Source organism: Capra hircus, chromosome 18, assembly GCF_001704415.2.
Source record: "Capra hircus breed San Clemente chromosome 18, ASM170441v1, whole genome shotgun sequence".
NCBI classification, from domain to species: Eukaryota; Metazoa; Chordata; class Mammalia; order Artiodactyla; family Bovidae; genus Capra; species Capra hircus.
The window spans coordinates 2869132-2894455 of record NC_030825.1 but is presented as its reverse complement, the minus strand read 5'-3'; the positions used below and the strand labels follow the sequence as shown (position 1 = coordinate 2894455).

The 25324-nt window shown below is 46.8% G+C and overlaps 1 protein-coding gene across 4 annotated transcripts; it reads right to left on the bottom strand.

Annotated features, from left to right (window-relative positions):
• COG4 (component of oligomeric golgi complex 4) lies at positions 17-25156 on the bottom strand. 4 transcript variants are annotated; one of them, XM_013970919.2, is made up of 20 exons: positions 24975-25156; positions 22607-22689; positions 21554-21668; positions 19875-20049; positions 18343-18536; positions 16325-16430; positions 15667-15824; positions 14308-14366; positions 12387-12520; positions 10457-10575; positions 9763-9929; positions 8849-9014; positions 4677-4739; positions 3972-4067; positions 2808-2924; positions 2143-2235; positions 1346-1429; positions 1046-1147; positions 683-811; positions 17-483 (listed from the first exon to the last, which is right to left on the bottom strand). In XM_013970919.2, exons 1-20 carry the CDS (start codon positions 25143-25145, stop codon positions 349-351), a joined length of 2466 nt encoding a protein of 821 aa, XP_013826373.2. In that variant the 5' UTR covers positions 25146-25156; the 3' UTR covers positions 17-348. The 4 variants fall into 4 exon arrangements, with proteins under 4 accessions (XP_013826373.2, XP_017917169.1, XP_017917171.1 ...); XM_018061680.1 differs by having other exon boundaries at positions 1046-1429; XM_018061682.1 differs by lacking the exon at positions 3972-4067.

Sequence of the window (25324 nt, the reverse complement as noted above, 5' to 3'; positions counted from 1 at the left end):
GGAACAGCACACTGGCCTCTCTCCAAGGAGCCTGTTTATTCAGGGCGGTCATAAATATCACAGCCTCGCTTTGGAGTAAACCTCAGGTCCCCAGGTCCGAGTCCTTTGGAACTGGCAGGGAGGCAGCTCTCGTGCCGCCACATCCAAGGACGAGAGGATGGCCCTCCGTGTGGAAGGCTGGCCCGCCTGGCGGTCCCACCTAGTTAGGAGCCAGGGCAGACCTACCTCTCTCTATGGGGAGACACTGTCCCCTAAAGCACCCCGACAGGCCTGAGAACAGAGAATGGCCTGAGTCGAGGCCTTGTTTCCCCGCTGCCAGCAGGGGAACCGGCTGGGCTCATGCGGCAGCTACAGGCGCAGCCTCTTGATGTCCTCGCTGCGGAAGTCTATGCGCAGGGCCAGCACCTGGCGCACTTCAGCAGGCGTGAGGCGCCACGTCAGCGGGCCCGAGTTGGCGCCCCAGTAATCTAGGATCTCTGTCACCTGTGGGAAGAGCAGAGAGGGTCAGCAAGGACGGGCCAGCCTGAGGGGAGGCCCAGGAACTCCACCAGAGGCAGTGCAGGGGCACTCAGGAAGGAGGTGGCCGGCAGGGCTGGGTGGGCTGCCGCTGGAGACCCAGATTTTGTCTCTGCCTCTCCTCTGAGTCACCTTACTCTGGCAAGGCCAGGGGAGCCCCACATACCCGCTCCAGATTGAGGATCGTGGCCATCTGGGAGAGCCGGGCAAACTTGTCTCGGATGGTCCAGGTGGTCACTGTGGTGAGGTAGGCAATGAGTGACCTTAGCTCCTTGTCAAACTGCAGACCGCCCAGCTGCAAGGGAACACGAGTTCAAGGCCTAGCCCTCCAGCCAAGCAGCACCGGCCCCCAGCTTTGCTCAGTGCTTGGCTGCAAGGCCAGCGGGGACTCGGATGTGCTTCAGTTGGCTCTGCTGCCTCAGGGCAGCGCTGAGCCTAGATGCACAGGGCCTGGGATAGCAGGGAGGGCACAGACTGGTCCAACTTAGGGAAAACAGTAGGGTGGAGGCCTGTGCTGTCTTCATGTTACCCGGTTGAAGGTGGACTTCAGCACCACTCTCTCCAACTCGACTGTGATGAGGCTGGTCACGAGGCTGGTCAGGCTGTCGTAGATGACTGGGGACAGGCCGGCCTGCACGCAGAGACTGGACGTCAGTGGGGGTCCCACCTTGCCCCTCTGCCTCCATACGAGCTGTCGGGAGTGCTTCCACAGCCTGGGGCTTGGAAGGGCATCCAGGGCTCCCAGCAGGAGTGCGATGAGAAGCCTCAGGGCGGCTGATTTGGCAAAGGTGGCGAATTCTACAGACTGGTCCCGAGAGCCCTTGCTCACCTTGAACTCTGCCATTTGCTGCTCCAGATTAAGGATGAACTGTTGAACCCAAGGATCGTTGGCCTCATAGTCACTGAATTCCTCCTACATCAGGAAGCAAGGTGGGTCAGCAGGGACTTCTCCAAGGACCATTCACTCCCACCCCACTTCCTCTCCTCTAGGGAAACACTTCTGTAGCTTATGACTCATCTAGCCTAAAGCCAGCTTAAAACCAGGCTGGCAAAAACTGCTGTTTCTGCATCATACTTCTGACCAGCAACTGAAGCGGTGGCCCAAACAACATGGTAAACCTCCTGGCAGTTTACCCCCTCTTGTATCTTGTGTTCTACAGGAATGAAAAGATTGTGTATACATGCTCAGTTGTGTTTGACTCTTCTGTGACCCCATGGACTATAGCTCGCCAGGCTCCTCTGTCCGTGGGATTTCTCAGGCAAGAATACTGGGGTGGGTTGCCATTTCCTCCTCCAGAGGATCTTCCTGACTCAGGGATCGAATATGTGTCTCTTGCGTTGGCATGCAGGTTCTTTACCAACTGCACCAGCTGGGAAGCCATGAAAAGATGTGGGGCAAAAAGAGCCTCAATAAAAGAGAATACATCAAGGCAAACTCCTTTTAGATGTCTTTTGGAGCCCTCTGACTGCAAGAACAACCTGTTACTGGGAGGAAGCTAGCCTTCGAGGGTGAGGGAGATGAGCCTGAGAAATACGTAAGGTACAGTCTGTAAGACAGCTCCACCGCTGGGGGCCAGGGAATGTGGGGCAATCCTGGGCTTGACAGCTGCCTGTGGTCAGGCTGACCTCCTCGATATTGTGGGAGACAGAGAGGAAGGTGTTGATCCAAGGCTGCACCTGCGGCTTGATGGCTGTGCTGTTCAGCTCTGTGAGCCCTTCCTGCAGGACAAGGCAGAGACGTGTCAGACGCGGGAGGCACGTGCCCCATCCCTTCCCTTTCTCCGCTCCGTCCACCCTTTGTCTGCCAGGGCATCCTCAGCTCGGAGCCTTTTCTGCAGGCCCTCTCTGAGATCTAGCAGAGATAATGCTGATCCAGGAGGCCAGGAACAACCTGTTCCTTTCGAGATATATCCTGATTCAGGTCCAGGCCAGAGATGCAGCCATGGGGTTGGTCTGATTTCTCAGCGCCTGGTACCAGGCAGTGCCTCCGGCTAAGGCCATGCAGGTCTGAGCTCCCATGTGGTTCCGTTTCTCCTGAGCACCTTCCTGAGAGTGCCGGGCACTGTGAAGGCCGAGTGGAGATTCTAGAGGACCCTAACGCCAGCTTGTCAATGTGGCAGTAGCAGTGCGGAAAGCCTGGAGTCTTCAAGGGACTCGCACAAGTTCAGTGGTGGGCACTCTGCTCCCTCACGCCTTCTCCCCACCACCCCCGTTTCCTTATATTGTGGAACCCACGATAAGCCAGTAATGATAGTCTCAGAGCAAGACACAAGCCCAGGACTGGGGCTTACCTGCAAGAGGTCTCGGAATTTGCCGGACACGGCAGCCAAGTCAGAAAGGCAGCTGTCAAACTTGGCCTGGGCCTGCTCCCCTCCAATGCCTTGGCTGAACAGCTTGGTGCAGTCACTCTAGGAGAGAACACCCAGCCATCAGGCTTCTGAGCCCAAGGAATATCATCATGACCACAGCTAAGATTTAAGTGCTTACTGTGTGCCAGGCCCAGTTTCAAGCATTTTACTTTTATTAAAGTACTTTTCTTATGAAGTGAGTACTATTATTATTTCCACTGTATAGATGAGGAGACTAAGGCACAGAGAAGTTAGTAATTGGCCTAAAGTCACACAGCACTGTCATGAAGCCGGGGATTACAGCTCCAGAGCACCTGTTCGTAAACTCCGCACGAAGGCTGAGTAGTAGAGAGCGCACAGGGACGCTGCTCTGGGTTGCCAGGAGCTGCCTGCATTTCCTATAGCCTCCTCAGTTTGTGCTGTTTTGGCTCCAGCGGGAGCAGCAGTGAGGAAGAGCTGCTAAGGGACCAAAATCCAGCAGACTAATTAATGTTACAGAAAAAGTCAGGGACACAATTTAACGTGCCATGACCTAAGAACAACAGTGATGGCCACTGTGTTGAATACTTACTATGTGAGAGACTATGCTACTGGTCCTTTGTGACTATTGCTTATTTTATTCCACTTTAAGACCTTTTTGGGGAGAATTCCTAAGCTGGTCCAGTTTACAGCAGCCCCTCGAGCCTCCCTCAGGAAGCCCACCAGTGTGGAGGCCCTCTCCTTGTGTCTGCTCCTGGCCGCCTCAGGTGGCCCAGCCCTAAGGCCAGCGCTCAGCACCAGCCTCAGCACAGAGCCCTGTGCTTTTGCAGCAAAGTGCCTTCACAGGTACTGGTGCCTGCGGGGAGGCAGGACCCTGGCTCCTCTCCTCTCCCAGAGGCGGCGTTCAGGAGTGGAGTGGAGCTAGGCTCTTTGTTTTCTAGTATTTAACAGAGTAAGTGCTCCATGCTGTTGTGTGTAACTACTGATACAATCATTAACCACCACTGCATGCTGCTCATATGCCGGGTGCTTTATAGTCTTAATTCTCACAACAAACCTGTGGGGCAGAGACCATCCTTCCTGTTTACAAGAGAGAAAACTGAGGCTCAGGGAGGTTAGAGAACTTACCTCAGGCCCCACAGCTGGCCAGTGGTCAAATGGAGATGTGAACTCAGGAGTATCTGACTGACAAGCCCAAGTAACTTCCATTGTTATGTGGCCCTCCTTTAAAAAACGATGACAACAACTGGCTCTCTACAGGGTTAAGTGAACCCTATATATTTTTTTGGCTGTGCCACTCAACTTGTGGGATCTTAGTTCCCTAATCAGGGATTGAACCCATGCCCTCACAGTGAAAGCGCAGAGTCCTAACCGCTGGACTGCCAGTGAATTCCCCTCAGAATCATTTTTATCTCAAAATTTATGAAAGACTTTATTATTTTCATAAAGTGCTTTCAATCCTGTTTTTTTTTTTTTTTTTTTTTTTTTAACCAGGCTACCCAACAAACCAGGAGCAGGGCCCCATGGAGATCTGTATTTCATTTCATTAATGACAGAAGTGAGGCTCAGGGATTTGTCCAGGGTCACATGCCAAGTATGTGCTGAAAGAGCTAACCTGAATTCCGATCTCCCAACTCATGGGTCATAATCTTCCTGTAGTTCAGAGATGCGCTGCTACTATCTCAATCACTAACGAACCCCCTCAAGTGCTCTGAGGAAGAGCCGGCTCAATGCCCGGAATGCCACGGCCCCAGCAGGAGAAGCGCACAGGGCTCACTCTCAACAGGAGGCATGGGACGGCCGCAGAGAGCCGACAGCCAGGGTCCCCTTTACCTCCAGCGTCTTTTTCAAAGTGGAGATATTTTCACTGCAGACTTCCACGTTGTTCAGCGTCACCTGGGAGACAGGACAGAAGAACATCACTTCCTGCTCACTGTTGTTGGTACCCATTCCTGAGGTTCAGGGCAGCTAAGGACCACCCTCAGCACTGTCACCAGGCAGGGAGCTCAGGTCTCAGCAGGTAGCATGGTGAACCAGGCTTGCCCTTTCTCCAGGGCCTGACACAAAGAGGCAGAGAAGCTATCTGACCTCAGAGGTAGAGATATAGGGTTTCAGGTCTTTTTGTTCCATGTGTAGGCATACAAGTCTGGGAGAAATCCTGGGCCTCCAAATCTCCAAGCCAAGGTCAGTGATGCAAAGGCTGTCACTGATTTAAGAAATGCTTCCTGAGAGCCTGTTACCTATCAAGTATTTGCTCGACCATTAGGTCTGTGGTTCTGCCAAGTACCTTCTGCAAAACAAGTACAGCTGACCCTCGAACACTGGGGTTACGGGCACAGTAAAAAGTCGGCATATAATTCATAGCTGGCCCTCCAGGTCTACACCTGTGCGTGCGTGCTGAGTCACTTCAGTCATGTCTGACTCTTTCAGACCCCACGGACTGGAGCCCACCAGGCTCCTTTGTCCATGGGATTCTCCAGGCAAGAACACTGGAGTGGCTTGCCATTTCTTTCTCCAGAGGATCTTCCCAAACGAGGGACTGAACCTGCGTCTCTTGTGCCTCCTGCATGGGTGGGCAGGTTCTCTACCACTAGCACCACCTGGGAAGCCCACCTGCATCTGTGAATCTGCATCCATACATTCAACCGTGAATTACAGAGCTATAGTATTTACCACTGAAAAAAATCCATGTATAAGTGGATCTGTGCAGTTCAAACCCAGTCAACTGTATTATCAAGCCAGCTCACAGGGGTAAACAAGACACCTAAGAGGGTGAAATGACCCAACAAGGTCAGTCAACTCTTGATTCTGCAAATATTTAAAGTGCCCACTATGTGCCAGGCACTGTGGAAGGTACTGGGAAGAAAGTGGTTAACAGAAAAAATTCAGCCCCTTGTAGAGTGTACATTCCTGAAGCAAAGTCAGTAATAAATGTCAGGGAGTGATAAGCGCCACAAGGAAACATAAAGCAGAGGAGGATAGCGATTCAGCGAGCGGACAGGCCACAGCGTTAGCGCCAGCGTTAGAATTTAGGTTTCCCCACTCCAGGTCAAGGGCTCCTTTCTCTATAATTCACCTCCGTATGAGCTTGATGCACAAACACCAATCGTAAGAAGCAGTGGTGACAAAAGTGGCAATTAAGGTAGAAACTGTGATGGCCATTTAGAGGAAAGAAACCGGGCACAGCAGGAAGCCCATGGCAGAGCCGGCACCTGAGAGGGGCTCAGGAGGCTAGGAGATAGTTCTGGAGAGAGGCGGGTGCACTTCTCCACCCCCACCAGCTTCTGCGAGCCCACTGTCCGGTTTCCTATCATCGTGATGGTGCTTAGGGTTATCTGATATTGTCTTATTTGTTTCTTGTTTGCCTTTCCCACTCGAATGAGAGCTCCACGAAGGCAGGGATCTATCTAGTTTGTCCAAGAGAACTTTCTTGATGATGGCAATGTTCTAAATCTGAATTGTCCAGTACAGTAGCAATAACCATGTGTGGCTACTGAGCACTCGAAATGTGGCTGGTGCAACTCTGCAACTGGATTTTTAGCTTCAAGTTAAATAGCCACAGCATACTGGGCAGTGCAGCTCAAAACCCCACAACAGTGCCTGATATACAGAAGTTTCTCAATAAACATTTGTGGAATGAATGAATAACTATCTTCTGGAGAAAGGATAATAAAGGCAAATGCAGGGTGGCAGAAAACCCCAAAACATATCTGGAGACCAGGAGAGTCAGGGGGTCTACGTGCAGGGAAATGACACGAGGTAGGACTGCAGAGACGGGTGATGTCAGCCTGGGGCGCAGGTGCTACGCGATCCTGGACGCGGGGTGGGGCTGAGGAATATGTAAAGTGGGTGGACACTATATGACCACCGATGTGGTTTGGGAATACTGATCTGGAAGCCGTTGTGTGGGAGAAGTTTGAGTCTGAGACAACCACGCTCCCCTTTAACAGGTGTGCTAGTGCCATGCCCAGGAAGGCCGAGGTGATGGGGAGAAGCTGATGCTTCAAGAGGCAAGCCAGAAACTTCAGGATTTCTGGGTGAAAGAGGCTCAGAACCCCAGGGACTGGGACTGGATGTCCCTTTTGTCTTTCGCAGGAACACTGCCCTTGTCCGCATCCTGCAGCTGGAGCTGGAAGGCCGTGCTGCTGGCAGTGCTGCTGCGGCTGCGTGCACGCTGGATGGATGACACTGGAGGTGTTCCTTTTGCGTGTCGCAACACCTGGCCACCAACATCACCAGCCTCCGGAGAAGCAGCTGCACTGTCACGACAGCTCAAGGATGGAAGCCATAACATCAATGTTTCCAAGGCATTTGAGGGCATAAGAAAAATCTGTCATGAGGGGAAAATGGATTTGGGTTCAAGTGGTATTGATTTCAAAGTTTCCTTGTACTGACAGTCCTTGTAAGCATGGATTCACTGGGCTTATCCCAGCTCACAGTGACTGATATATCAGCACCGTCGGGGAATTCATCTTGACAGCCAAATAAATCAAGGTGACATAAGAAGTAGGCCCTGTGGTGGGAGTGATGACATTTTAAGTACTTGGCGTCAGGAAAACTAGAAAACTGTCACCAAGCATTTAGCATCACCTTTTCTTGTCGGCCTTATCTTCTGGGCCTCAAACAATGGAGCTGTCTGAATGGGAGCAGCAAATGTGTGAGCGCATAGCAGCCAGCCTCCTGGGGACCCATGGAGCCAAGGGATGGAAAACAGGACTAGAGGGACAGATGTGCCAGACTCAGGAGGCCCTCAGCAAAATGCCCAGGCAAAGATGTCTAGTTTCTATGTGGTAGGTAGCAGGGAGTCGTTTCTGAGCAGAGAAATGAAAGAATGAAAGTTCTGTGAAGAATGAAATAGAATGCAAATAAAAATGAAAAATTAAAGTCAGTTCATGATTATATGAAGCTGGTTGCCAGAAATGCTGGCAAAGTTCTCTAAAGGTACAGAGGCAATAATTTCTTGGACAGAATCCTGTTGTGTTTTTTTTGGCAACAACCATGACATCCTAAATCGACAGGACCCATGCTCAGGGAAAATATTTTCAATGACAAGGAGAAAGTAGGACTGCCTGAATAGACTTCATTGGATCTGTCTGAGGACTGGTTACTGTGGTTTTCCCTTGCATGGGGACAAGGTAAAAATTAGCATGTTTAGGTTTCTGTCTCTGAAACCAACGTCTCAACTTTTTTGATGTCATAGTTCCCTTTAAGAATAATAAAAGCTTAAGAACCTTGCTTCCAGAAAAAAACACATATACATTTTTGCATCCCCTGCAGGGTGTTCAGGACTCCATCTGTGGACTGCTGTCGACTGAGAGCTCCACTGTCGGATGTTTCCTTCAGGTCTCTGAACCCCAGGAGCCGAGAAGAGTCTGGCTAATGCGGGGAGGGCAGAACGGCCTCTGATAGCACCGTACCCATACACACCAAGACAGCAGGTGCCAGAAAGGCCTGACCACAGGCCCAGGACTCATGTGCATTCTTTTGGGCTCATCACAAGTTGGTTGTTGCCCGGTATGAACCCTTTCATCCTCCCGTACTTTTTCCCCAGCTGTCACACACCTGTCATGTTGGGTAGTAGCGCTTGAAGAAGCTCACCTTCCTGAGGAGGCTGAAAGTCTAAGAAGTGTGCCATAAAAGCAGTTTGGTAGGCCTAATGGGTCAGCCCCCTCCCCCACTGTGGGCCACCCTCAGAGAAGCGGTCTGGGGGCTGGCACAGATGTCATCCAAGCCTGGTACTCAGTGGAGCCCTTAACAGCTGGGGGTGCTCCTGGGAATGGGCACTGGGGAGCTCTGAGGCGGCCAGCCTTCTTGGCAGGAACAGGACATGTCCTGGCTCAGGCTGCTCTGAAAAAGGTCCCTAGATTTAAATGGTTTCAGAGTCTCCAGAAGGAGCCTTCCCTAAAGGAGGAATTCTCCGCCTCTGCAGACACTGGAGGAGGAGTCTCCAGTCGACGGCTGGCTAACCACGGCGCAGCCCAGCTCCCACCTGCGGGGCCGCCTACCAGGAAGGACAGCTTGGCCTCGTCGGTGCTCTCGATGCCTTTGGTGCCGAACTTGCCCTGCTGGAGGCTGCTGTGCACGATGCTCACGGCACTGGTCACCCCGCGCTGGATGTCCTGCAGGGTGGTGGCTGGGAAGCCCATCCGCAGCTTGTGACACAGGACGTCCCTGGGGCAGAGGGGCACACGGGGACTGGCAGCACGCAGCCTGGCCTCCAGGACGGGCGCACCAGCGGGCTCACCACCCTGAGCCAGCAGCGTAGCCTGCTCTTCCCAGGGGGCAGGAGGCCCTGAGCAGTCAGGGCCTGAGAGGCCGCACCCCCTCAAAGGCACTGATGGGGCCGGCTCCTGACTGACTGCGAGGCTGTCACTGAGCGGCGCTGAGCTCCAACACGCTCAGGAGGAAGCACAGCTTGGTGAAGGCAGCGCCATGTGAGCGTGGAGACAACAGCATGTGAAGGTCAGGCTCCACTCCGTGTTCTACCACTTCTGAGATGTGTGATCTCCCTGGGCCCCGGGTCCCTCATCTACAGAAGAGAGCCAGCGGCTCCCACCTCACAGGGGCACTGTCAGGACTGAACGGGAGCAGGGCATCGGCACAGTGCCTGCCTGGTAGCAGAGGTAAGTATCACCATTAACATTACAGCTGCTGCCTTCATCTGAGGTGCCTGTTCCCTTTCCTCAGTCTGAGGGCCGGAAAGAATCCAGTCCGGGGAATACAGATTTGGCCTATGAGGTATCGGGGTGCTGCACAACTGCCTGGAGTCAAGGATGTGCTGCTATGGATAGGAGCTTATAGCCTGTATAGAACTGAACTTGAATCATAAGGGAAAAAAAGGGAGAAACAAAATGGGCCCCAGGAATCCAACAGGAGGACCCTTCCGCCTCCCAGAGAGTGGAAAGGGTGGTGGCTGTACCTGAAGTCAGACTCCAGCTCTGTGGTGGCGAGGTTGATCATGGCGCAGAGGCAGTCGATGCTGGAGCTAGACAGGGCCCGGCCGATGCACTTCTTAACAATGTAGAAGACGTCATCCACCATGCTGGATGTCAACTGGCCCTTCTCATAGGTGTCCAGCGCCACAGCCTACCCCAGAGGCAGATTGCCCAGTGAGGGCCCCAGTTCTGTCATGGTCCTAGATAGTCCTGTACTTTGTCTGTGCTTTTCCTAAAATAGCTTGTTCTGGTCACCGCTTGGAGTGGCTCCTCCTTGCTAAAACAGTTCACTTCCCTACTGATCACCAATGTTAGGAAACTAAGTAGTTACGGTGTCTGCCTCGAGAATATCTGGTATGCAGGATATAAGACACCAGGGGAGGCCCATCTTCTCCACGGCTCCTCACCCACACACTGCTATGGAGGCCGGGGGCAGAGAGGTTCCTGAGTAGCTGAGATGCTCTTCTATGACCCTTGGGGAAGAAGTCCCAGCTGGGTCCATGAAGAGCCCGATCACCCCAAAGATGCCCTCTGACCATTCAAAGCAGTACACTTAGTCGGCATGCCAGGGTATTCTCAAAGCAGGACCGAGAAATACGACATGCCTCGGCCATCAGCCTGGCTTCCTGGACAGGATGCCCCATCTCCGGGAGAGGGGGGGGGTTTCTTCTGTCCTACCTTGTTGACAGTCTCCCTCATGAAGTACTCCTCCATGGTGATATATAGACCAATGAGCTCCTGCATGGTGCAGCTCAGTAGGCAGTTATTGAGGAGTCTGTCCAGGCACTTCTGGTGCTCTAGGAGACAGCCAAGAAAGGAATACTCACTCTTCTTCCCCAAAGGAAATACATCTTTTTTTTTTTTTAAGGTCCCTTTCTAGTCTCTGTTCCAAGTCTGTACATAATTTACATGGTTACAATCACAGTACTGATACAATTCTATATCCTGCTTAAAAATTACATCATAAATATTTCATTGTTTCTATGTAGTTTTTCTTTTTAGCTTACTGATCTTTAACGGCTGTGTGATATCTTATGTAGATAGTCCATATTTTTTTTAATTACTGTTTTTAGACAATGCGTTATTTCCAAACATTTCGGCATTATTAGAGATAACTGGAAATCACAGTAATTGGAGGTTGCAGTTTTTAGATTTTTCATTCTATAAAAAGTGCTGTCCAACAAAATTTTCTGTGATAGGAATGTTCTGTATCTGCTGCCTAATGTAGTAGCCACTATTAAGTACTTGGAATGGGCTTAATATGATTGAGGAACTGAATGTTAAATTTTATTTAATTCTGTGAAAAGTGCAAGTATTCGTTGTTCAGTCCTGTCTGGCTCTTTGTGACTCTATGGACTGTATGTAGCCTGCCAGGCTCTTCCTTCCATGGAATTTTCCAGGCAAGAATACTGGAGTGGTTAGCCCTTTCATTCTCCAGGAGATCTTCTTGACCGAGAGACTGAACCTGCATCTCTTGCATTGCAGGCAGATTCTTTATCATCCTGAGCCACCAGGGAAGCCCTTATTTGATTTTAATTAAAATTTAAATAGTTACCTGTGGCTTGTGGCTACTGTATTAAACAGCACAACTCTGAACATACATGGTCATTATTAACAGCAATAAGTACCAAACTCCAAATGAGCTCAAATCCTCTTTTAAACACCAATTCAGGGACTTTATTGGTGGCCCAGTGGTCAGGATTCTGTGCTCCCACTGCAGGAGGCATGGGTTTGATCTCTGATGGGGAACCATGATCCCACAAATCTTGTAGCAATGCCCAAAACAAATAAAAAAACCAAACCACCAGGTCATATAAATAATTCCCTTGCCATGCATTATTGGTACAAGCCACGCAGATTGCCACAGATGCTGGGTGAGTTTCAGGTCTCCAGTTAAGAGAATTCTGCATATACTCAACCAGAAGGGATTAAACACTCTTCTTAAAAACCTGGAGTCAGTGTGTCAGTAAAATAGGACAGTGGCACACCTTTTTAGTCAACATATTTATTCCTTCAAAAATTGTGACTGAGGGAACGGGGAGACTGAGGGAGGGAGTGAAAGGTTTTCTCAATATTATGCTTCAATACTACATGAGGTGTAATTTATATAGCATAAAATTCAACCATTGTATATGTGCAATTCAATGATTTTTTTTTCAGTAACTTTATGTTTTGTAACAATAGCCACAATCCAGTTTTAGAATATTCTTATCACTCTTTAAAGTTCCCTCATGAAATTATGTATATTTTTTTGTTCTATCAACCTACCTATCTATCATGTGCACATACTGCCTACTTAAACACCAGTCCTGAAATCTGAGCTGGTGAGGAAGCAGGGTGTGGGGAAAAGAGCAGGAGATTCACTGAACCATTCTTGCCTTTAGCCATTTTCATCTGTACAATGATTAGGTGGCCTCAAAGACCCAGTCCAATTCTAAAATCTGGTAAGTCCAGATTTCCTCCTGAGAGTCAATTTGTCCACAGATCTCCCCCAGAGACTAATAAGCCCCAATTATTTCCTCATTAAGAGAATCTGTGACTTAACTAGTAGAAAACAGAGCCAACTATACCCCGACCCATCCCAGGGAACACGGGCAACACCTTTTACCTTGTTTGACTTCTTCTGAGGCCATGGAGTCCCCCACCTCAAAATCTGAGCTGATCCTTTTCCTGAGGAAGCGTAGGTAGAGCTCACTGCGGGCATTCATCAGGGTGACCTCAGTCAGGATAGGATCCAGTTCCCTAAGACACGTGGAGCAGAAAGCATAAGCAGGACACTGGATTCCTTCAGATAAAAGAGCTACAGGGCAAATAGAGTCCTGAAGTCCCCCTCCCCCAGGCTCAGGAGGGTCAGCTCTGCCAAGCGGTCCTTCTGGCTCTGCTGGCCCAGTTGCGATCAGAGACGGTGGTCAACCACATGTTCCATTTTCATGTTTCACCTGAATTATTCACCCCCTAAAAACGCTGCCAGAGTTGCATAAGAGATGCGGAGATGTATTTTTATTTTCAGTGTAATATGCTCAGTCGTGTGACTCTTTGTGACCCCACGGACTGTAGCCCGCCAGCCTCCTCTGTCCATGGGATTCTCCAGGCAAGAACACTGGAGTGGGCTGCTCTTTCCTTCCCCAGGGGATCTTCTCGACCCAAAGATTGAACCCGTGTCTCCTGCATTGGCAGACAGATTCTTTACCACTGAGCCACCAGGGAAGCCCGTATTTTTGTCAGTGGCTCAAGTGAAAATGATCTATCTTTCACGTAAAACAAATCATGCTTCCCTAACCCCTCATGTAGCTGTGGTGGCATTTTTTAGGATACATCCTTAAACTGTGTCCCACACCCATCACCTACCTAGATAAAAAGCCAAATCAATCTTGGAAAAAAAATGTTAGCGGATTCACACTTTCCAATTTTAAAACTTATCACAAAGCTAACAGCAAACAAGGCAGTGTGGTTTTACTGACATAAGAACAGACATATAGATTAATAAGAGTCCAGATATCTTGACATTTATGGTCAACTGATTTGCAACAAGAATGCTAAGACAATTCAATGAAGAAAGAATATAGTCTTTTCAACAAACTGTACTGGGATAACAAATAGCCACTTATAAGGAATGAAGTTGATCCCCTCCCTCACATTTTAGACAAAATTAACTAATTTTCCACACTGACGTCCAAGAGACCTTTTCAGGACGTAAATCCGGTCATATCGTAATCATGAGTTTTCCACAGCTCTTGGGATACAAACACCAAACGGCCTGACTTGACAACCTCGCTAGACTCACCTCATGGCAGACTCTCTCCAACTCCCTGCACTTCAGCTGTACTAGCCTTCTTTGGGTTTTCAATACAGGGAGTCTTTGCACATTTTCTCTCTCCTCTACCTGGAACACACTTCACCTTATTCTTATTTACTCTTTTTTTTATCTGTTTGGCTGCGCCACGCAGCATGTGGAATCTTAGAGACTGAACTCATGCCCCTGCACTGGGAGCACAGAGCCTTAACCACTGGGCCACCAGGGAAGTCCCTCTACTTACTCATTAGAAAAATGAAAGGGAACTTTTTATTTCTTTCGTGTAAGGGTATAGCTAATTAACAACGCTGTGATAGTTTCGGGTGAACAGTGAAGGGACTCAGCCATACGTATACATTTATCCATTATCCCCTTCTATTTACCCTTAAAGTCTCAGATGTAAGATCATGTCCTCAGGATTCCCTTCCTTGAACTTCATCAGCCCAGGTTATATCCCTTTATTACATGCTTCCCTATACTCTGTGCTCAGTACACTGTAATGATTAACAGCACCAACTCTAGACCCAGACTGCAGCATTGATAATGATCTAGTATTCTTGACAAAACACAAACATGTTATACATATGCTTTTGTTTGTATGCTATATTCCATTCTAAAAAGAGAGTCACAGATAAAGTATTCTTAGAATGTAAACCACACTGTAAGAGAGCAGCCTCTGAATGATACTTGACTAGCGATGCAAACTTCTATGGAGTGAAGAAAAGAGGATTATTACCTTGGCTCTATTTTTTCTGATGTAGAATTTCTCATCAAGTTGCTCTGGACATGCCGAAACTGCAATATATCACAGAAATGAGAATAATCTTCCCCTCCCTCCTTCTATCTGCTTCCTGCTGGTCCCTCCAGACTTTTGGTATAAGAATGTTTAGATTTAGTTTGTTTAACAGGTAAGTTAAAAGGAGGCTCTCAACGGGAGGTGCCAAAGATTTACTTTTAATTTATATGCTAATGTTCACCTCTATTATTGTACTTAAAAGTGATGCTAGTGGTATTCCAATGAACTAATGTCTAGTCTCCTAGAGTTCTAGAAATTAAACTATATGGGGTTACTCCTATTTCTAAGTTCTATTCTTATTTTATCTGCTCAAAGGAATGGAGAAACAAAGTTCTGAAAAAGCATATGTTACCTTCAGCCCTTACTTTGTCAACAAAGGTCTGTCTAGTCAAAGCTTATGGTTTTTCCAGTGGTCATGTATGGATGTGAGAGCTGGACTATAAAGAAAGCTGAGCGCCAAAGAATTGATGCTTTCGAACTGTGGTGTTGAAGAAGACTCTTGAGAGTCCCTTGGACTGCAAGGAGATCCAATCAGTCCATCTTAAAGGAAATCAGTCCTGAATATTCATTGGAAGGACTGATGCTGAAGCTGAAACTCCAATACTTTTGGCCTCCTGATATGAAGAACTGACTCACTGGAAAAGACCCTGATGTTGGGAAAGACTGAAGGCAGGAGGAAAAGGGGATGACAGAGGATGAGATGGCTGGTTGGCATCACTGACTTGATGGACATGAGTTTGAGTAAACTCTGGAAGTTGGTGATGGACAGGGAAGCCTGGCGTGCTGCAGTCCACGGGGTCGCAAAGAGTCAGACACAACTGAGTGACTGAATTGAACTGAACTGATTCCTATTTTATCTGCTCAAAGAAATGGAGAAACCTAAAGTTCTGAAAAAGCAAATGTTACCTTTAGTCCTTAAGGAATAAAGGGGAAATCTGAGACAGAATTATTTAACATTGAATAAGACCTTAGGAAATCAAATCCTCACTCAGTCACCAGATGGCAATGCTGCACATTCTGTGATTGACAAGTGGTTTACTGTTTCTGTTGTGTTCATTTTAGGAAGCCCTTTCTATTTCCTTCTCAGCCTTGTACTGAGGCCATCATCACCTTGACAACACCTCCCGTCCAGAGTAAGCCAGGCAGTGCCAAGATGCAGGCCAGCCTGCATCTGACGTCTTCATCCTACTTGTGTCTTCTTTGCACTCCCCACCCCCTCAGCCTCCCTGCCCCCGATTTATCCCGTTCAGTGTTGCTGGCTGACGGTGCTTCCAACCCCCGTCAGCTTCCCCTGCTCACCTGCTGTCGGTAGTCCCTCTGCTTGATGAACTTGTCTACCACCTTCTCTACCTGTCTGTCACATTCCACCTGCAGGTATTTTATCAGCGTATAAAGTCTGCCTGGCCCATAATATGTTTCCACTATTGGCTGATGGGTCTCCACAATTCGGGCAATTCCTGGAAGGGAGAAAGGGAGAGGGCTGGCTTCCAAATGTTCTTCCCACAGACGCACTCCTTTCTTCTATCCAGGACTGACTTGGGGTCTAACTCAACACTTTCTGGCTGTTTTACTTCCCAAATGAACAAATGGTCCTTATTGGTGTCAGGAATTGCTAAGCAAATCTGTTACCTACGCACAGTGCTTGGTAAACAGCAGGCGTTTGATAAATTATACTGACAGTTTCTACAGGAGCATCTTTGGAAATGAGCATCACTCTCTCCCCTGTCGTTTTTTAGTTAAATACACTCTTGGAGTTTTATTCTCAAGGACTAGGGAGAACAAAACATCTGAGAGACTCTAATCTTTGAGAATCAGATATTAAATTGGGATGTGAATTCTCCAATAAACCAGTAAATAGCAAACCACAGGATTAAAGTAAAGGCATCAGGCTGGTCAGGAGAAAAGAAAAGCTAGGATGCAGGTGCTGGAAGTGTCTGCAGTGGAGAAAGAGGCTTGCCTTCAAACAGAAGAGTCAGTGTATCTGCAAAGATGACTGCAGCTCTTCGATCACTCATGTCTGTGCCTAAAACCAGCAGGAGGTTCTCCTCAGCTTTACTGGCCACCTGAAAAAGTAGAAAATCCACAAATATTTCTTAGACCAAAGGTTAGCCTCAGTTTTTCTAAAAGACCTCCCAGTGGCTTTTTTCCCCATGTTTCCCTTGAAGCTAGAAAGCCTAGATGGCACAGAGGAGTGTCCCTTGGGTGCTGTGGGCTGTCCAAACCTCAGGCAAGACAAAGAACCTAACATGGTAGTTAACTCTTCTTCCATTCAGAGGGATTAATGATGCTTTCCTTTTCCTTGATAATATCTACAGCTGTTAAACTGGGGAGAGAGTCCCAAGTTACAATAATTGTTTCAAAGAATAACTCAAGAGTTATTATTAATGGTGCTCTGTTGAGTAGCAGACAGAATCTGGGTACTTCCAAGGGAATTTTAAGGGATTAACAGTAGAAGCCCTTTCTAGGTTTCAGATAACAAAGTACTGATAAAAAAAAGTATTCATAGAAAAGTACCATAAATCAGTTACATTTCATTTCTTGTTAATTTTTAGAACGGGTCCCTTGGACTCCAAGGAGATCCAACCAGTCCATTCTAAAGGAGATCAGCCCTCGGTGTTCTTTGGAAGGAATGATGCTAAAGCTGAAACTCCAGTACTTTGGCCACCTCAAGCGAAGAGTTGACTCATTGGAAAAGACTCTGATGCTGGGAGGGATTGGAGGCAGGAGGAAGAGGGGATGACAGAGGATGAGATGGCTGGATGGTATCACCGATTCGATGGACGTGAGTTTGAGTGAACTCAGGGAGATGGTGATGGACAGGGAGGCCTGGCGTGCTACGATTCATGGGGTTGCAAAGAGTCGGACACGACTGAGCGACTGAACTGAACTGAAAACACACTTAAACATTCAAAAGGAACAAAGGAGTATTGGATGAAAAGTAATTCTTTCTCTTATCTATGTTTCTTGGTCTCCTAAGTTTCCTCTTGAGAGGTGACCACTGCTGTCTCCCACATACCCCATGTTTATGTAACATACAGTCTTTACTGCAGCTCTCTCCAACTTCAACATGAATGATGGCATGCTACTGTTTGACTTAGTCAGCCACACGTTAGAGAGTAAACTGTGTCTGCACATACGGAACTGTCACATTTTCCTGAATGGCAAAATGATGTTCCATTACACAGAACTGGGGGATGGGGACAGGATGCACTGTGACACACACTTAAAAAAAATAACAACTCTGTGCTCACACGCCTATGAGGTTCCAGGGGAAGGTGAGCAGAGACTAAACTGAAGCCTGTTTCTTTTTCAGTTTTAACCTGCTTCATCTCAATTTTTGAGCTGCTAGCCTGGGGCTTTTTTCCCCTCCAAGTCTTATTTTGAGACTCAAGCCTGGTTGGTGTTGTTTAGTCGCTAAGTCATGTCCCACTGTTTAGTGACCGCATGGATTATAGCCCACCAAGTTCCTCTGTCCATGATTTTTCAGGCAAGAATACTGGAGTGAGTTGCCATTTCCTTTTCCAGGGCATCTTCCTGACCTAGGAATTAAACCTGTGACTCCTGCATTGGCAGGCAGATTCTTTACCACTGACCCATCAGGGGAGCCCTCAAGCCTGGTTATGAGTCTAAAAACCCCTAACCAACATCTCTGAATGCTTTTAAAAGAAGCCAGTCCCTGGTTGACAGCTTGGAAAAGGTGAGTCAACTTGTCAGAGAAATTACATTTTGATTTTCTTATGCTTTCACTTGGTCTGTTGGAACACATCAGTAGATGTCCAGGCCATGCCTGGTGCAAAGTAGACTGGTAACAGTAAGTGCTGAATGAATGCGTGTACCCAGTCCTGCCAGGATACAGAAGAAGAGGGGATTCAAATCCAGAGGTATAAGGTATCCACAGAAAATGGACCCATCCAGTGCCCCGGTTTGCAGGCGGAGAACTGTACCATTATCCTGCCAAGCAATCAGGAGCCATACCTGCTTGCAAAGATATTCTGAGAACTTGCTTAATCCCTCCTCATGCAAACCCAGCAGTGGGAAGATCTTGAAGAAGCGCTCCACCTGGGGCAGATCCCCTTCCTTTGTGGCAACGGCAAACTTCTCTGTGACAATGGCTTTGAGACGCTGCTCGGCTTCCTGCAGCAGTTTCAGGTTGGCATCAATCATGCTGCCTGCACAATGGGGAGAAGATGAGAACTAATGTAGAGAATGGTACTGTGTTAGGTTTAGGCCACTTTGTCTGTGCGTTCCAAAAACAGGTATTGAACACTTAAGTGTGTGCGAGACGCTGTACTAGCAATAGATGGTGAAGAGGTGAGTCAGCCACACCTTCACTGCCACAGGAGTCACAATTATCTTCAAGAAATGAGGTTTGTGCACAAATGACTATAGTAAAATCAGTGTATGACAAGTGTTATGAGAAAGGTGCCCACAAGTCACATTTCTGGTTGAAGTAATCAGAAAAGGCTTCCCAGAGATGATATTTTGTTTCTCAAAGATGGGCAAGATTTTGATTTCTGAGTATGGGGTACACATGTTCTAGGCAAGGGGAATGAGAACAGCAAAGCACTGACACAGAAAGATGAAGAGTATTTGCAGAGAACTGCAAGCAGTATCGGAGAAGGCGATGGCACCCCACTCCAGTACTCCTGCCTGGAAAATCCCATGGGCGGAGGAGCCTGGTGGGCTGCAGTCCATGAGGTCGCTAAGAGTCGGACACAACTGAGTGACTTCACTTTGACTTTTCACTTTCATGCATTGGAGAAGGAAATGGCAACCCACGCCAGTGTTCTTCCCTGGAGAATCCCAGGGACGGGAGAGCCTGGTGGGCTGCCGTCTATGGGGTCGCACAGAGTCGGACACAACTGAAGCGACTTAGCAGCAGCAGCAAGCAGTATATAAGTGTTAGTGTTAGTCGCTCAGTCGTGCCCGACTCTTTGCGACGCCATGGACTGCAGCCCTCTGTCCATGAGATTTTCCAGGCAAGGATACTGGAGTGGGTTGCCATTTCCTTCTCCAGGGGATCTTCCCAACCCAGGAATCGAACCTGGGTCTCCTGCACTTCAGGCAGATTCTTTACCAACTGAGCTACAAGGGAAGCCCAAGCAGTATATACCCTGGTTTAAAGAGGAGCTCAACAAACGTGTACAACGAATGGACGTATGAGCGAATAGCATGAAAAAAGGCTAGAAAGACAAGAGTGGGTGGAGGTCATGGACGGTCCGGAACAGAAAGCTAAAAATTTACTTTTAATTGTATAAACAGGCAATATTGTCCAGTGTAAAGAACCCACTGGTCAGAGGAACAGTAGATCTGGATTGTTTTCTTTTCCATAAGGTAAGAATAACAACCTTTGCCCTGGGATGGTCTAGGACCTATACTGTGTCATACTAGTACCAGACAAGAAAATTTCCTAAATGTCCTAATTTTCCTTTTCCTGATTGAGACTGCTGAGTTCAGATGACAGATGCTTGTAATGAAACTAGGAAGCAGCAGTTTGGGATGCCAACCTTCTTTGCCCTGTCGGCTGAGCTCGATGACTGACTTGTCTAGGCATAAGTAGCGATGAATGTGGGCTGCAGCCTGCTCATAATCTTCATTTCTCAAAGCAGTCTGAACTCCATCCATGCAGAACTTCAGGTCCAAGATGTCATCAGCTCTCTGAATGGCTTGATAGAGGCGATTCTGCATAAAGATTTGTTGCTTAGAAACAACGTCCTATTCTTTCAAAAGCATCTCTCCAGGAGGTAAGGAGTTTCAGGGGCTGAAGCCAAGTAACCAGAGATCTTTTACAGCCTTCACTGGTAAACTAAAAAACATTACTACTACCACTCACAAAACTTGTGGGTGATGGTCAATACTACTGACAAGCATCACACAGTTTTATTTATGTGACCAGTCATTTATTTTAATAAAGCAGTAGTGGAGATAATCCATATTTATATTTGGCTTATACTGTTAAATTTATAACATAATCATAGTATATCTGACATTTTGGGAACATGACATTGCAATCCAATTAATAATGTATGCATGTTGAGGTTTGGTAGAAACCAATCCAAAGCAATTATTCTTCAATTAAAAATAAATAAAATAATGTATGTAAAATTTATGGAAAGTATTTTTGTTTCAAATAAGTAAGAATGAGGAATTCCCTGGCCAGCCAATCCTAAGGACTCCACACTTTCACTGCTGAGGATGAGGTTCAATCCCTGGTTAGTGAACTAAGATCCCACAAGCCACACAGACAACAAACAAACAAACCAAGCAAAACTCACAACCCAGATCCTGTGTTGCTCAATACAGCAGCCACTCTCCACCTGTGACTACTGAGCACTTCAAATGTGACTAATCCAAATTAAGATGTATATGTGTAAAATATACACTGGATTTCAAACTTAGCACAAAAATAAATAAGGTAAAAATGTCCCATTAATACCATTTAATAGTAACTTCTGAAATAATGGGTTAAACAATTGTTTATAAATTGTGAAAATTATTTTCTCCTGTTCTGCTTTTTAAAAAACAATCACTGGGAAGTTTTAAATTACATATGCGGTTCATATTAGACTTTTTCTTTTCCCACCTGAATGACTTTTATTTCACTTTCTTGCCTAACTTCTCTGGCTAGAACCTCTAGTACAATGTTGAAAAGCAGCAGCAAGAGCTAACATCCTTGTTTGGTTCCTGATCTTTTAAGGGAAACAATTAGTTTTTCACCAGTAAGTATGATGTTAGCCCATCTTTAACATCATAAAGATGTCCTATCAGGTCTAGGAAGTTCCTTCTCTTCCAAGTTTGTTGAGTGTTTTCATCAAAACAGGTATTTAGTTTTGTCAAATGCCTTGAGTCTATGAGATGATCATGTGGTTTTTGTCCTTTATTCTATCAATTTGGTGTATTACATTAATTGATAGTCTAAAGCAGCCTTGCATGACTGGGATAAATTTCACTTGCCCACAGTTTAGTCTTTTTTAATACATTGCTGGATATGATTTGCTACTGTTGTTGAGGATCTGTATGTCTATATTCATAACAGCTATTGGTCTGGCGTTTTTCCTGTGATATCTTTCTCTTGTTTTGGTATCTTGCATTAGGTTTCTATTGGATGGTCCTGCTCTAATTTCTAATCTGGTGGCTTCTTTACTGCCCTCTACTAACTCAAATATCAAAAGCTCAATGGGATTACCTTGGCCAGGTCAAGCTGACGGACTTTGCTTGACACATTCTCAGCTAGGTTGCAGGTAAAGGTGATCATTCCAGCCAGCTGCTTTGCATCTCCTTCAATCAACTGTAGATTTGGACTGGAGACACACATTGTCAGTATACATATCCATAGGAGTAGATGGTAAAAGAGATGAAAAAACATTTTTGCAGATGGAGACTATGTCTTCTATTAATACTTCTTTTGCTTGAGCATGCTTGCTTAGTCACTTCAGTCATGTCCAACTCTTTGAGACCCTATGGACTGTAAGTCTGCCAGGCTCCCCTGTCCATAAGATTCTCAAAGCAAGAATACTAGAATGGGTTGCCATGCCCTCTTCCAGGAGATCTTCCCAACCCAGAGATCAAACCCGCGACTCCTGCATTGCAGGCAGATTCTTTACCCACTGAGCCACCTGGGAAGTCAAACTTCTTTTGTATCTCCCCACAACTCTGCTCCATGCACTCTATTCATAGCTTTTTCTCAAGAGTGTTTTACTGAAAACTTAGGCTTATACTGAATAATAACTTAATTTAAATAAACACAAAGGACAGCCCTAAATAAGTACTGCCAAAGAACTAGAGTGCAGAATCTCCCCATTGCTAAGTAAGCATGAAATGCACTAACCAACACTCTAAGAGGATGATGAAATCAAAGCAATTTTTATGACTAGCAAATATACAGAATACACAAAACAGGGGCTCTCAAAGTTGAGCCATACATCAGAATCACTTGACATGCAGGTTAAGCTAGAGATTCTAGAGCCCCACCCCCAGAGTTTCTGGTATAGTAGGTTTGGGGTGAGGTCTCAGACTCTGCATTTCTAACAAGTTTCCAAACAATGTTGATACTTGCTGGCCCAAGGACACTTTGAGAACAACCTAACCACACCTGTGGGTAGTCACTTTACCTGGAGGTAATTCTCCTTTCCAATTTAAACTCAACTGTCACTGTATAACACAAAGTTAGGAAAAATAATAACTTATCCAGTGGACCCCGATGAAATTTAAAATAGCTCTTGCTGAACTGAAGACTCACCCCATCCGGTGGAGGGTGACCATTTTACTTTCAATGGTATTTTGCTGCTCCAAAAGAGCATCCAGCTCTCTCTCCACCACTTTCTGAAACAGAAACATCCTGTCATTAGCATGGTCAGAAAGAACCTTAAGAGTTATCTAATCTAACTACTTAGTTGAAGAGTAAATCCCATTTCAAATGTCTTCTTTCCTGTCATTAAGCTCCCTAGGGCTTTAACAAATAATACTTCATTGTTGCTGTTATTACATTACATAATAACTGATATCGTAGGCATATCTCATTCTAGCTTAGAGGTGAACACAACAAAGAGACGAAATAAACTTTTATTGAATTTCATTAGCATAGTGCCTAACACAGGGAGGCATTTAAAATATAAAGGCTCAAATAAAGAAATGAAACTTCTAAACTAGCAGTTATAAATAGTCTCTTCTAGTGTATAATCAGTACTCAGAAGCAATAAATAGAATTCTCTCTCACCCAAGTCAATTTTTGAATTACTTTAACTAATGTAATCTTCTTATGCTTGGGTTTCATCTGCAAAATAGGGATAGTACTATACACCCCTTACAGATGTTAGGTAAGCCAAACAATAACATACATAAATACAAACACAAAACCAATATTCTTCTGTCTGTAAGACTGACTTAATCTTTCCCCCCAAGGTATTGATTAACTCAATGAATGCAAGCTTAGTACTGAACTTTGCAAAGCACATCTTGCTGAAAAACGTATTAAAAACCGCTGGAGCTGTTGTAAGTCAATATTTGAAAATTCTCAAAGATACCAATGACCATCCCTGCTCCAGGCCGAAGCTGCCTTCTGTGCTCAACCTTCATAAAAGTTTGGTTTAGGGAACAGCTACTAAACTATTAGATCACAGCTTAGATCTTTCTGCTGACTGGCAAGGAAGCTGGCTGGCAGTCAAAAATGTATTCACATCAAGTCACACAGAAAAGTAAAGAAGGCTGCAAGGAATGTTAGAAAGCATAAAGCCCACACTCCTCATTTGATATCATGCAGGGCTAAGTACAGCTTCCCTAGTGGCTCAGTGGTAAAGAATCCGCCTGCAAATGCAGAAGACAGGGGTCAGATCCCCCGTCCAGGAAGATATCACAGGCAACAGAGCAACTAAGCCCATGCATCACAATCCCTGAGCCTGTGCTCTAGAGCCTGGGAGCCTCAACTACAGAGCCCACCGGCCAGCAAATACTCAAACCCTCCTGCCCTAGAGTTGTGCTCTGCAACAAGAGAAGCCACACAATGAGTAACTCCTGTCACCATAACTAGAGAAAGCCCAGGCAGTAACTTAACACCCAATACAGCCAAAAATAATCTGCCTGCCAATGCAGGAGATAGGGGTCGATTACTGGATAGGGAAGATAATCTGGAGAAAACAGTAACCCATTCCAGTATTCTTGCCTGGGAAATCCCATGGATACAGGAGCCTGGCAGGCTACAGTCCGCAGGGTTGCAAAAGAGTCCGACACGATTTAGCGACTAAACAATAAGAGCTAAGTAAGTACAAGGGATGAAGCGACTTGTCCAAGATTAGACAGTAGTATCTGAATCTAAAATCTTGAGTTTCTATAAAGCCCTGAATTAACCTGAAACACTAAAATTACACTCTTAAATCATTCCCAACAGAAGGAAGTCTTAAAACGCTTCGAGTTTATTTGCAATGATTTCCCGCCTAAATGAGATAACGAGGTAAGAGCATTTCAAAACTTTTAAACTGCCAAGTCGTTGCAAGAGAGCCTTTCTTCCTATTTTGAAAAGCAAGCGAGTCGGCGTATAACTCCTCAAGTCTAACTTTGCTCTAGCAGAGAAATCTGGCGATTAAGGGCCAGGGAAATCAATGGATGAGTGCGGGCAGATCGCCTAGGTAACAGGAAAGCATGCTTGGGGGCGTGAGACCGAGTAAACAGAGAGGTCGCTGCTGCTGCTGCTGCTGCTGCTAAGTCGCTTCAGTCGTGTCCGACTCTGTGCGACCCCAAGCAGCCCAGGCTCCCCCATCCCTGGGATTCTCCAGGCAAGAACACTGGCGTGGGTTGCCATTTCCTTCTCCAATGCATGAAAGTGAAAAGTGAAAGTGAAGTCGCTCAGTCGTGCCCGACTCTTAGCGACCACTTGGACTGCAGCCCACCAGGCTCCTCTGTCCATGGGATTTTCCAGGCAAGAGTACTGGAGTGGGTTGCCACTGCCTTCTCCACAGGTCGCCCCACCTACACTCAATAACACGCCTGCTTCTCGCCTAGGTGCTTTTTTGGTTCCTTGGCAAGAAGAGAACGTCCCACAGCCCGAATTTCCCACTGACGGCTCCTAGGCCCACTGCCTCTGCGTCCTTCCAGAAAAAGCTCAGCTCCCCCACCTCCTCGCCGCAGAGCCGTTCGTACACAGCCTCCAGCTCCTGCAGCTCGGTCAGGGAGCGAATGAGCTCGGTGGAGATTTCTGAGCAGCTGCCTCCTCCCACCCCGTCAGGCGGCCGAGGGACGCCTGACAGCTTTTGAGGGGAATCGAAGTCTGCCATCTTCGTCCTCATTCGTCGCTTCCGGCCCCGTGAGGCCCCCTCCTCGTTGGCGCAACACGTCTTTGGGGCTGTCCATGGAAGTGCCTAATGAATTTGTAGATTGTTTTTTTAACTGTCTAGTTTAGAAAGCCAATTCATTCCATATTCTCCTGGAAAAAATAACGGCCATCAAGAATATTTAAATAATTTTC

Coding starts and splice junctions, on each gene's coding strand:
- COG4 (XM_018061680.1), bottom strand. CDS start 25,145: ATGAGGACGAAGATGGCAGACTTCGATTCCCCTCAAAAGCTGTCAGGC. Junction 9,930..10,456: donor TGAGGGAGACTGTCAACAAG/GTAGGACAGAAG, acceptor CCTCTGGGGTAG/GCTGTGGCGCTGGACACCTA. Junction 2,236..2,807: donor AATTCCGAGACCTCTTGCAG/GTAAGCCCCAGT, acceptor CTTGTCCTGCAG/GAAGGGCTCACAGAGCTGAA.